Genomic DNA, 13,112 nt, shown 5'->3' on the forward strand with positions numbered 1-13,112 from the left:
GATTTTTTTTACGGGTTAAAAAATGACCCGAGGGAACTTCTATTGAAACAGAAATGTCATGTCATGCTTTTAAATATATTTGTAATTACCTATTAGTAATGATGATGTTGGAATACAGCACTATTGAAATAAAGTAAATGTAATATTGAATAATAAAATAGTTAAAAAATACTTTAAATTTTATTACTATGTTAGTCAAAATAAGTATCCTTGTAAAAAGAATGACAAAAGTACACCTATGAAATACACTTTGAATATTTGAAGTACACTCTAAGTGCACATTTCAATACGTTTCTTTTTTCAAAGGGTGTTTAAATTAGACAGTTTGCTTTATCCTCACATAAAGTGGCTGCAGAAAACTTGGAATATATCCCATTAGTTGTTTGAACAGAATTTATAGCGCTTCTTGCTATTTTTTGGAGCTTGGCAGCCAAAATAAACATTCACTTACATTAAATGAAAAAGAGCAGGGTGAACGTTCTACTAAACATCTGCATTTGTGTTCCATAGAAGAAAGAAAGTCATACGGGTTTAGAACAATATGAGTTTGAGTAAATGATGCCGTACGTTTCATTTTTGTGTAAACTGTTCCTTTAAATAGTGCCTGTAAAAAAAATCCTTTAAATAGTGCCTTCCTTGAAGAGATTCTCTTTGTATCCATTTTTGGGAACATTTCATCCATACTCTTTGATTCTGTTTGATAATTTATTCAAGCTGGTGCTCATTAAAATGCCAAATAGTCATAAATGAAGCTCTTAGGTAACAGATTCACTCACCCACAGCAATCATGTAGTCCCAGCGGTCCAACAGACACATGCTGAACTGTAGCCCATCAGTGGTGAAGCCCACACTGATGAGAGCGAGATGTCTGTTGGGATTCTGACAAACAGCGGAGGTCCAGGCTATTGCGAACCATAACACAATCAGCAGGATGATACACAGTAGACGTAGCACTCTCCAGCTGGTCATGTAGGGGATCCGTTGGGCTGTACGTGACAGGAACACCTTGAGAACCCTGGAAAACAACGACAACAACCATTGTATCCTGGACCTACATTAATAGTATATATAACAGTATATGAAACCGTGTCAATCGCCAGCTGGCTGGTAATATTTTTATGAATTCTAACAATGCAAAGTTTTGAGAACATGAACGTAAACAAACGTGAATGGCGCTTGGAACAGCTGACAGGCCAGCGCTTGTCACAAGAGTTGAAGCCTTGGCAATTTAAATACTCAAGCGCAAGAGGACGCAAAAGGGAACTCAACTCATTACTCGCGTGACTGGCGGAAAGTTTTGTGTGCACAACCATCCGAAGCGCCGCCCAGAAAGCTGCATCACAGACAGCGTGCAAATACTGAATTGAGCTCTCTTTCATGCCTTCTTGCGCTTGAACAGAGAAATTCACAAAAATATATAGGTCTTAAAGGGTTAGTTCACCTAAAAATGAAAATGCTCTCATTAATTACTCACCCTCATGTCGTTCCAAACCCGTAAGACCTTCGCACATCTCTGGAACACAAATTAAGATATTTTTGATTAAATCTGAGAGCTCTCTGACCCTCCATAGGCAGTAATGTCATTGCAACTTTCAAGGCTGAGAAAGGTAGTAAAGACATCATTAAAATAGTCCATGTGACTCCAGTGGTTCAACCTTAATTTTATGAACATGGTAAATACAATGCAGCGCTTCTGAGTTCTATGTCTGAATGCCGGCTAACCATTGGCCGACGCATGCGTGTGACGCTGACGCAGCCATTCTGCCATAGAACTCAGAAGCGCTGCACTGTATTTATACGTCAACAGCGTAGAAGAAATCGTTGAATAAAGTCGTTATTTTTTTAATTTTTTGTGCGCACAAAAAGTATTCTCGTTGTTTCATAAAATTAAGTTTGAACCACAGGAGTCACATCAACGGTTTTAATGATGCCTTTACTACCTTTCTGGGCCTTGAAAGTGTCAATTAAATGGCAGTCTATGAAGGGATCAGAAAGCTCTCAGATTTCATCAAAAATACCTTAATTTGTGTTCCAGAGATGTACGAAAGTCTTTTCGGGTTTGGAACGACATGAGGGCGAGTAATTCATGACAGAAATCCAGCTTATAGCATTAGGTCTGGCAGGGCAAGTTAGTCAAGCTCGCCGCATCAGCTAACTGTCAGCTGATCACGTCTACCTATAGGAATACGATGCCTATCACAGCATGCATATAAGCTCCTTCAGTATCATCAGCTGCTATCCGCGTGCTAATTACCCTCTGATTCTGGTAAATACCCTCTGGTAAATATTCTTAAGTCACCGGCCATTGGCAGGTGTGGCAAAAAAGTAAGTTTAAGGCCCGGACTGTATCGTTATCACCTCCATATCGGAACTGATATGCACCTTGTGGAAGTGTACAATTGTTGGCATTTATTAAAGTCTGCATTTATAATGCATTTTTACTTCCATAATGTGGTGCAATTTTGAGTGAACATGATATTCAACAGGATTGAATGAATAGGAAATGTCGCATTCCAATTTTAATGTTATTAGACATAATAATACTTTTTTTCCTTTCAAAGTCAAATCAAACAAACGTATACATTTATGTCACCCTGATAAAGTATTATCTATGCCCCATAATGAGCGTCTAGTAAAAAAAAAAGATCTAAGCAATGTGTTAGTTATTACAGTGAAGTATCGTCTAATTTCTCTCCAGACTCAAAAGAGAAGCAGAAGAGATGCCTTAAATACGAATGCCATTCCATGCCACCGTCAAGCCCACATTATCTTCTGAGAATGTTCCTAAAGATCCTCCACATATCTTCCTTCATCTCATTCTTCTGGAGGCCAGACCATCATAACTAACCCAACAGGCAGTCCACAGTTCGTTTTCTGCTTTTGTTGTCCAAACCATTCAATAAAATGTAACACACTGTGGTCATTTTGTCCTAAGTACCTCCTGTTATGTTTCCCCCCAACGAGAAATTCCGCTGTGTAGCTTAACGATGTAGTGAATCTTTTTTTAAAACGTACTTTACCCCTGATGAACTAGCCGTGGAACATGCAGCTCTGATACTTTACAGGAGGTTTATTTTAATGGGAAATTAGGGATAATACAAATGTTAACTGTGCTTAAAAGGGTATCACAATTAAATCAGGAAAGGCTAATGCTGCAAGGTCATACAGGAAATGAAGTCCATACAATGGTATGAAAAAATGCATTAGAGGGACGTTCTGACCTTCTTTATAGCATCTCAAGTCTTTATAGAATAATAGTCCGTATTGAATTGGAACTTTTTATGAAATATAATAGGGATAACAAAGCTAAAGTATAATGTTTTTTAAGAACTAAAATCAAGAAAACAAGCAATACATGCTTCTAGATACCTCACATACCCTTGTGAAAATGTATACTTTAGCACACTTTTTTTAAAGCAACGATTTTTTAAAGGTTTAAAGGGGGGCGTGGTCAAAAAAAGTTTGAGAACCACTGAGATATGGAAATAGGCGCTTCACTGTCGATGCACGCTGTAAGCGGTAGACCAATCACAAAAGACTACTTTTTTGACTATTGATATAGCCTACACAATATTGCCAAAAGTATTGGGACCCCCCTCCAAATCATTGAATTCAGGTGTTCAAATCACTTCCATGGCCAAAGGTGCATAAAATCAAGCGCTAGGCATGCAGACTGCTTGTACAAACATTTGTGAAAGAATGGGTCGCTCTCAGGAGCTCAGTGAATTCAAGCGTGGTACCATGATGGACAAGTCTGGGTTTGGTGGTTGCCAGTTGTACGGTACTTGCCTGACTGCATTGTGCCAAGCATACAGTTTGATGGAGGGGGGATTATGGTGTGGAGTGGTTTTTCAGGGGTTGGGCTTGGCCCCTTAGTTCCATTGAAAGGAACTCTTCCGACATGACTGCGCATCAGTGCACAAAGCAAGGTTCATAAAGACATTGATGAGCGAGTTTGGTGTGGAGAAACTCCTGACCTCAACCCGATAGAACACCTTTGGGATGAATTAGAGCGGAGACTGCGAGCCAGGCCTTCTCGTCCAACATCAGTGCCTGACCTCACAAATGCCCTTCTAGAAGAATGGTCAAAAATTTCCATAAACACCTAAACCTAAACCTTGCGGAAAGCCTTCCCAGAAGAGTTGAAACTGTCATAGCTGCAAAGGGTGGGCCAACTCCATATTAAACCCTACGGATTAAGAATGGGATGTCATTAAAGTTCATGTGCATGTAAAGACAGACGTCCCAAAACTTTTGGCAATATAGTGTATGTAACCCTATTGTAGGATACCTTCAAAACAAAATTAAAAACCTTTAAAATTGCATAAAAGGGGAACTTTAAAAGAATATACTTTAGTGCAAACTGATTGTAATGTTTTCAGACACTTAAATGCATGCTAACTACAATTTTTACAGTTACACTTTATTTTAAGGTGTCATTGTTACAGTGTAATAATTATACTTTTAAGTACTGAGTAAAATTTAGTAACTATATGTACTATAGGGTTAGGGTTTGGTTTAGGGTTAGTTGCATGTAATCATGCATAATTTACTGTTATTATATGGTAAGGACATGTAACATATGTAACAAGGACACTGTAAAATAAAGTGTTACCAAATGTACTATAGTTCAAATTTATATTAAATTTAGAATTTTTTATATATTTATTTATTTTACCCATTTAAATAGAACTTTATGTATCTTTACTTTACTGCTAAATGTACTGACAGGCATTTATGGCAAACTAAAATATACTATAATGTAATTTCTATTGAAACTTGTATTTGTATTATTATAAAGTAAATAAGGACATTTAAATACATATTGAATTTAAATGTATAGAATAACACCTGTGCTTTATCTGTATAAAGTATAGTTTTTCTAAAATACACTTTTAAGAATTGCAAGTACAATACATTGCAACTGCTCTATTTAGAAGTTAAAATATATATTTTAAGAAAAAAAAATTGTTTTAATAATATATTCCATTTAATACAACATGTATAATTATTCCAAACAATTTTGTTACACAACAGTGTGTCCAAGATGTTAAGCTGCTATCAATATTTTTTATTTTGGTTTTTGAAATCTAGCTAACTGTTCAATCTCTGTAGCCAAGCCTTTGACTCTTTCGCCCACTATCCAATCTGCTACCTAAAACCGATTCAGCGTTATAGTTGTTTTCAGTGTTGATTCTGAAATGGCAAAGATCTCAGCAGGTTCCACCTCATCGGCCATATTAGGAAAGTGCAAGTTGTGACATTTAATAACATTGTGGTCCGTGAGTCATCCAGTGTGTGTATGTGTGTTATTGTGTGCACAGGTGCACGTGTACGTGTGTATCTCTGTGTGTTTGTTTGTCTGGAGCAGCATATCTATTTCTCAGAGGCATTCATCTCAAAACTCTCACAGATTACAGCGTGTCATTCTCAATATCACATTCTAGCCATTCCTAGGATTAAGATTAGTATCAATCAAATAAATTATTACTAAGACTGTGACCAAAATAACAGCACTGCGAGTTCTACCGGTACCTGTAGAGTTTGAGGGTGACCGTTCCATAGACTGTGGCAAACCCGAGCAGACGAACCCATCGCAGCAGGATACAGCGGAAAACACTCGGCTGGAAGTACAGAATCACCACCTGGAAAACAATAAGCAAGCACTCAAATAGAATATGCATTTATTTTAATAACTAGGTATCCATTTATTCAGAAGAACGTTTGGTACGAGATCCCTGCTGTTTTGTCCTTGACTGATGGCTAAAGGATAAGAACAAAAGTAAATTCAAGTTTAATATCAAAAGGTGAAATGTGTCACTTAAAGGACACGCCGACTTTTTGGGACTTTAGCTTATTCACCGTATCCCCCAGAGTTAGATAAGTCCATACACACCATTCTCATCTCCATGCGTGCCATAACTCTGTCTGACGCACCCACCGCTAGCCTAGCTTAGCACAAAGACTGGAGGTAAACGGCTCCAGCTAGCCTACTGCTCAATAAGTGACGAAATAAAATCAACATTTTCCTATTTACATGTTGTGATGTGTATATAGTTACATTGTGTACTAAGACCGACTGAAAATGAAAAGTGGTGATTTTCTAGACTGATATGGCTAGGAACTATTCTCTCATTCCTGCGGTTGCATTTGCATTTGACTATTACGTTCTTCTTGCCCTTATCTCTGACAAACTCAAAGTAATGCGCATACGTCCATCTCGCGAATGTACAGTCTTCTTTTGCCCCATAAAGCCTTGTTAATTTTCGTTTGGCTCCGCAGTGCGAGCCTCCGCTGGCGCTGAATGCGCGTGCGTCTCGTCCGTTTGGGGAGGTACACTTGACGCGCTCGTTTGAAACGACAGAGCCTTTAACCCTCTCGACGCGATTGGCTCGCTTTTTTTCTTATCAGTGCCAAAGAGACTCAAATAACTCTGTCGTTTTTTATCATTCAGGCAAGTGTTATACATCATTATAATCTGTTAAGTTTCACATTTTTTGTGTACAGTCACAATAAAAACAAATTGTTGTGCTTTTTGCAAAATAAAGAAAACACACATGATGTGCGATCTGCAACCTCTCTCTCAAAGATGTTCATTCAGATAGTCTTCAGAAAATGACCTCTAGCTTAATGAATACTTGTCTCACAAACATGAGACATATGTCTAAAGAAACGCTGAAATGTCAGGTTTTAAACACTGTAAACCAAATCAAAACCAAATATTCTGTGTTTATGTAATCTGTTTGAAAGCAGAGGGATGTTAGTCGTTCCTGAGCGGCTCATTACACACTAATGCGACCACGCCCACGGAGCACGCGCTCTATTGAGATTCAAATACTGAGGCTCCGGAGTCGACGCCCACACACACATCAAGTACTGCATTCCTACTACAACTACATCGTTTTGAGACGCGTTTAATATTTACAAACTCTTTATTTACAAACTATTGGCTATTGACTGACCACGAAAAGGTAACTTACTTGCATTTGTCATTCGTTAATGTCTCGTGAGCTTGCTTTTTTTTTTTTTTTACAATTAAATTACACTACTGCGTTACAGCCAAAAGTAATATGTTACTGAAATGCATATGCATACAAAAATGCTTTTGTAACGCGTTACACCCAACACTGGTTATGACGTTACTCTGTGCGTTCGCTCGGCGGCTGCTATGACACTTGTTGCACACTGCAGTAAGAGTAAAGCGTTTCTGCAAAATAAAACCGGAAACCGAGGGGAACGCAGATATGACGCCATCAACAGGCGACTCCCTCACACGTCCCGGTTCCTTGGTTAAAATAGCGATTTTCTCACAATTTACAAATAGTTTTGAACATTTGGGATATTGTAAGTACTCAACTGAACACAATATATAACACTGGCCTAGTGGTTTTTGGATATTTTACTGAAAACATGTAACATAGTGCACCTTTAAGTATTCTGCATGACTTTAGGCTACATTCCTAATCCTACCCAACTACCTTATAACTATAAATAAGCAGTAATTATGAGTTTATTGAGATCATAGTTAATAGTTAGTTTATAGTAAGAATTGGACCCTAATCTAAAGTGTGACCCAATAGTCTAACATCCTGTCAACAGCTTGTTTTTTTCTGGGGACACATGAAAGTGCATAAATCAGAAATTCACGTTCCATTTCTCTGCTCATCACTCTACCCACTCTATCTATCAAGCCTTCAACCTATTACAAAATACAAATAATCTCTTTGATGCGACTATGATGTGCGCTTTCATTGATCTATCCATCCATCATCCTTATCTGTCACCGTTCTCCAAACAAACCCGCCAGATGCCAAGGAATCTAACAGAGAATTCCAGCACATCACAGCAGTTCCGATAGAGAGAAAGAGAGAGAGAGAAAGAGAGAGAGAGAGAGAGAGAGAGAGAGAGAGAGAGAGAGAGAGAGAGAGAGAGAGAGAGAGAGAGAGAGAGAGAGAGAGAGAGAGAGACACTAAAGGTGAACTGTAATTGAAGCAGAATCTCACAGCTGTGCCGCCCCCCTCTGTCCCCAGCGCTGGCCTCCGCTCAATCTCTATGTGCAAACAGCGATGCGGCGCTCTGTGTGTTATCTATTAACAACAGTCTGCTCACTTCTCAGGAAGCTCTATTATTAAATTGATTATGGAAAAATGATTCAGAGCAGATGAATTGCTCCAGCACAGACTCTTCTGTCATAATTAAGTAGAGAAAAACTATGACAGACACTAAGAAACATCCGTAGCGGGCTCATGCAGACCCCCACAGCTCCCTCAAACATGAGACGACACGAATCTTAAAGGTCCCATGGCATGGCATTTTTCTATTATTTTATAATGTTTCCTGAGGTGTACTTATATTGTTAGTATGACTTTTACATCATAAAATGTCATAATTTAGAAATAAAAGGCATTTTTTCAATACTGCTGTTTGCCCTGTGGCTGAATGCCCTGCTTCAAGAGGCGTGTCTGCTGTGAGACTTCAGTAAAAACGCCCACTGTTGTGATTGGCTGACATCTTTGCATTTTAAATGAGCGGAGGGGGCGTGGTTTAACTTGGTCTCTATTAATGTTGAAAAACCTCATAAAATGAAAATTTCATGCCATGGGACCTTTAAAGGCTGGCATTAGCAAATAGTGAAGTTACACATCATAAAATATTTATTCTGCTATTTAAAGTCTGTTTGGCATTTGCAACTCATTTAGCGTTTGTAAAATGTGAAAAAAAAATGGTGGGACTGTATGCTCTTTTTTATGATCTTACCACCTATACATACAAGAAACTCAACTGTCAAAATATAAATAATGATATTTTTGTGATTTGTAAAGACATGTATGTGGTTTACAAAGACAAATTTGTAATGGCAGGTTCATATATGCTTATTTTGTACCAGAAAACACAATACAAACTCTTAGTTTAGACATTGACTTTGAGTGGTTTGTCAGTTTGAATCCTTCAGTTACAGCCATTCAGTGTTTTTTTTTTAATAGACAATATAATATATAAAACCACAAGACAGTTTATCAGCCTTAAAGGGATACATGGCAGTATTTTTTAAAGCATTGTGTCATTGTAGCTGCAAGTCTTTCCATTGCATTAACACATGTCACCAGCAGATGTCATCTGTGTTTTGAGCGCTTTGACACAGTGAATCATTTTGTGAAGTTAATGGATTGTGATTCAAAGTTTGTTTCAGAAAGCTTTGTTCCTTCCATCACAATAGAAGCTCCTTGTCAATTGCCAGTACTATTTTATGGCTTCTTTTTCTTTAATTTAATATCAGTTGTCATTGCACCAATTGTAACAATCACACCATTTGTTTCCCAAAAGCATTGTAAGCCTAGAAACTATTAGCACTAATAGTCTCTGCAATCTTCTCCGGCTTACAATGGAAATCACTTCCAGTAGAACAATATAACTCTCTGCTTAATCACAATAGTACGATGCATTATTAGAGAAATTGACTAGCTTGACATGACAGTTTCCAAACACCATAGTGGTTACATCTCCATCATTTGAACCACGTTGGTTCAACAATACACTCTAAAAAAAAGGTTCTATATGGCACTAAAAGTGGTTCTTGGCCTGTAATCATAGGGGAACCTTTCTAAGTGCTGTTTAGCACCAATTTTGGGGCTTCAGTGGTTCTTCAGCGGTTCTTCAGCAGTTCTTTTGCTAAGGTGCTATATAGCACCGCTACCATATACAGAACATCAGGGATGGAAATTAACTTGTTTGTCCACCGGCCACTGTGGCTGGTGGATTTCAAAATCTATCAGCCAGTTAATGCTTTTACCAGCCACTTTCTTGTTTTTAATCAACAATGTGTAACTGCATGCGAAAATTAATACTACAAGCTCTACAATACTTAAGCAGTTTATTTAATCTCAAGTCTCAATGAAATACTGACATTTTCTCTATAGGAATGAATGGAATGCGAGGAATGCTTCAGTTCTCATAGAAAAACTTAAAAATGCTCAAAATTCAAACTAAAAATGCTAAAAGTACTAAAAACTTATTTTATAATGTCAACATGTGTATCTGAAAGCATACTGAAGAGAAACTGACTTTAGGACCCAGCGGAACAGCTCATTTACTCCATATATTGAGACTTAAGTCATGAAATATCATGTTATATTATCTTTTTTTCCACAAGTGGTCGGCAAAGACACCCAGTTTAAGATATTTTGAGCTGAATAAAAAGGGTTATGCATGAAATTGTGAGTTATTTTGAAATGAAGTTGAACGATGTGAAGAATATGCTGAAATTACTTAGTATTTATTATTATTATATTTATTATTAACTATATAAAATCTAGTAATTTAAAGGTAAATCAAATAAAAATATCACCAAAAAATGCATGAAAAAATAAAAATAAAATAAGCTTTCTGGACAAAATTTGTTTTTAGTATAATTTTAGGGCTTCGGGTCATTTTGACCCACGAGGGAAGGATTTGTTACAAAGTGCGAGGGAAGGATGAGGGACAAAGAAGTCCAGGTTTCTGATCCATATTACAGGATAGGAATGACCAGGGTTTGGAAGAATCGTATGTTGGCCTTCTTCAACACCACTTCAATGAGGCAAACGGCGCTGTTGCTTGACCGATTTGGCTAAGAACTTCAGCAGTCGAGGTGATCTTTTCTTGGACCAGAAAGTTTTGTACTTCTTCAATTTGAACTCCCTCGAGGTGGATGGATGCTGGTGAGCCGTCAGTCGTCATAACTTTGGTCTAATCAATGTTGATTTTCAGTCCGTATGGCTCTGCGAAACGGGCAACGTCGTGGAGGGCGTCAGTGGCCTCCGTATCCGTATTGGCCAGGATGGCGCTGTCATCAGCAAACATAAGATCAGTCATGTAGCCTTTTGATGACAAACTAGACTCCCTGCTTGTCCTGAAGACCATCCTCATGATCGCATCGATAAATGTATTTAACAAAAGCGTGAAGGCCACGTCATCTTGCTGGACATCAGAACAAATGGAAAACTCCTCAGACACCTCACTGCGAATGCATACATAGTCATTGAGCTATGGTGACATTTAAGACAAGGCCAAAGTGGTGTTTCTTGAAGGCACAGTAGCAAAAAGGGTCAACGAGAGGGTAAAAATGGATGTGAAAAGCTAAACTCAGATAATTGTAATGACCCCTTTAAATGCACTCTTTCCGTCCAGTGGGGCAGGAATGTGATGTGTTTCCAAATATATAGTGTGTGTGTGTGTGTCTGTGTAATAGCTATCTCAGGTCCAGTGACTAAAGTGGTGTGTGTGTGTGTGTTCTGCTTGTCAGGGGAGCATCCAGTCGGCCAGCTCTTAATTAGAACTGGGAGTACAACACGCCTCCAGCAGAACTCTCAACAGCTTTAGCCAGTCACTGACAAACCATGCAAAACTAACACTCTACACCTTCTCATAAATATCTGATGCAGAGTAAACAGCACTAGTTTCAAGGATTACTTCATTGTCAGCATATAAATCAACTAAAGTGACATCACCGTTGACATGACCAGATATGAAATCTGTACTCTGTCAGGAGTATAGCGTACTACAGGAGTGACTAAAACTGCAATGTTTTAAAGGCCTTTAATGTGTCCAAAAGCAATTCATTACGCAATACAATGCCCTGCATCTCAAAAGGAAGCAAGACCGAGCATTAACTGTCATCTTCTACATTCACTTTCCCTATTCAGGTCAACTAATGTGAAACAGCAGTTTGAAGAGAATCTTGCTGAGCAAGTGAAAGTTAGTTAAACTGTCAACCGGTATAATAACCTGAATAACACAGCTGATGTAGTGACACAGAAATCTGAAGGTAACTATGTTGCCCGGGAACTATGTGTGAGGTTATAACATAGTATTGTGAAATAAACCTTGCAAAAATAAGTCTTTATTAATTAATATCTGCCCCTGTAATAATAATTTTTTTGTGAAAAGGAATAAAAGTGGTTGGCATTTACGGCCTCTAGTGTTTAGAAACTGCAGTGAATTGTATGTATGTACAATTTTGGAGTTTTGCAAAAAAGGTCGGTAGAGGTACGTTTTTCCAATGAGCCTATTTTACACATAGGATAGTAAATTGGATACATCATCCAAGTGTTTTTTTGCCTACTTTTTCATTATGCTGCGTATTCTGACTTACCACTTATTTGATGCTTATGGCATACTACAGTTATTTTTATTGGCACCGCTGGTAAATATGATCAAAGATGGCTGTAAAAATAAATCTGCATTGTTTATCCTTTTGATCATTTATTAAAAACATTTGCAAAAACTGAACCTTTCATTGAAGTAAAAGAATTGAAAGTGGGGGGGGGGGGGTGTAACAGTTATGTTCTGATTTGTTCCATGGACTTCCTGTTTTCATTTGTCACTTGATTCTTTGTTCTGTTTCCTGCCACTCATCTGTTTCCATAATAACCTTCATCATTAGTTAATTCTGTGTCAGCTGTGTTTAGTCAATTATCTCGTTTGTGTTCCCTATTTAGTTCTCCCTTTTCTCCCAGTCTGTGTCTGATCTCTGTCGTGTATAGTCCGTTGTAGTGTGTGTTTTGCAACCTGCTTTATTGCTCACCTGAGTACCTTCATCATTAAATTCTCCTTTGATATTGTATCTGCCTGTCTTCGTCTTCCTGCCTGCAACACCCGTGACAGAAGATCAGACCGGCCGAAGATGGACGATCGGGTAAAAATGATGGCCCTGGCTCAGGAGAGTCAAAACCTTTTTTCTTTTATTCCACATTTTATTTCTGTTTTCCCCACCAGTGAGCTCAAGGACGAGATGCTGAACACTCTGTTAAGGATCGAGGCCTCTATTCATCACCCTGTGGACCTCCCAGACACCACAGGCCTGAGCTGGAGAGAGACGGTAATCCGGTGTCTGGAGAGCATTGCGCCCCGGTCCTGGACACACCCTGTCTCCGTCCAGAGCCCAATGACATCCCCTGACTCCCTCCAGAGCCCAGAGACATCCCACATCTCCGTCAAGAGCCCAGTGACGTCACCGATCTCCGTCCAAAGCCCAGAGAAATCCCCTGTCTCCGTCAAGAGCCCTGAGACAACCCCAGTTTCCCCTCAGAGCCCTGTGACGTCCCCAGTCTCTTCCCAAAGCCCGGTGAGAACCC

General features: G+C 38.7%; 1 protein-coding gene across 2 annotated transcripts in view; it reads right to left on the reverse strand.

Moving 5' to 3' along the window:
- gpr158a (G protein-coupled receptor 158a) overlaps positions 1-13,112 on the reverse strand; it is a 142,123-nt gene that overhangs the window by 15,517 nt on the left and 113,494 nt on the right. For both annotated transcript variants that reach the window (XM_079806056.1, XM_079806055.1), the window contains exons 6-7: positions 5,536-5,645; positions 777-1,015 (exon numbers count right to left, since the gene is read on the reverse strand). In XM_079806056.1, coding sequence (XP_079662182.1) covers positions 777-1,015; positions 5,536-5,645 — 349 coding nt within the window. The remainder of the gene's footprint in view (positions 1-776; positions 1,016-5,535; positions 5,646-13,112) is intronic.

The sequence above is a fragment of the Gobio gobio genome (assembly GCF_949357685.1).
Source record: "Gobio gobio genome assembly, chromosome: 23".
Taxonomy (NCBI): domain Eukaryota; kingdom Metazoa; phylum Chordata; class Actinopteri; order Cypriniformes; family Gobionidae; genus Gobio; species Gobio gobio.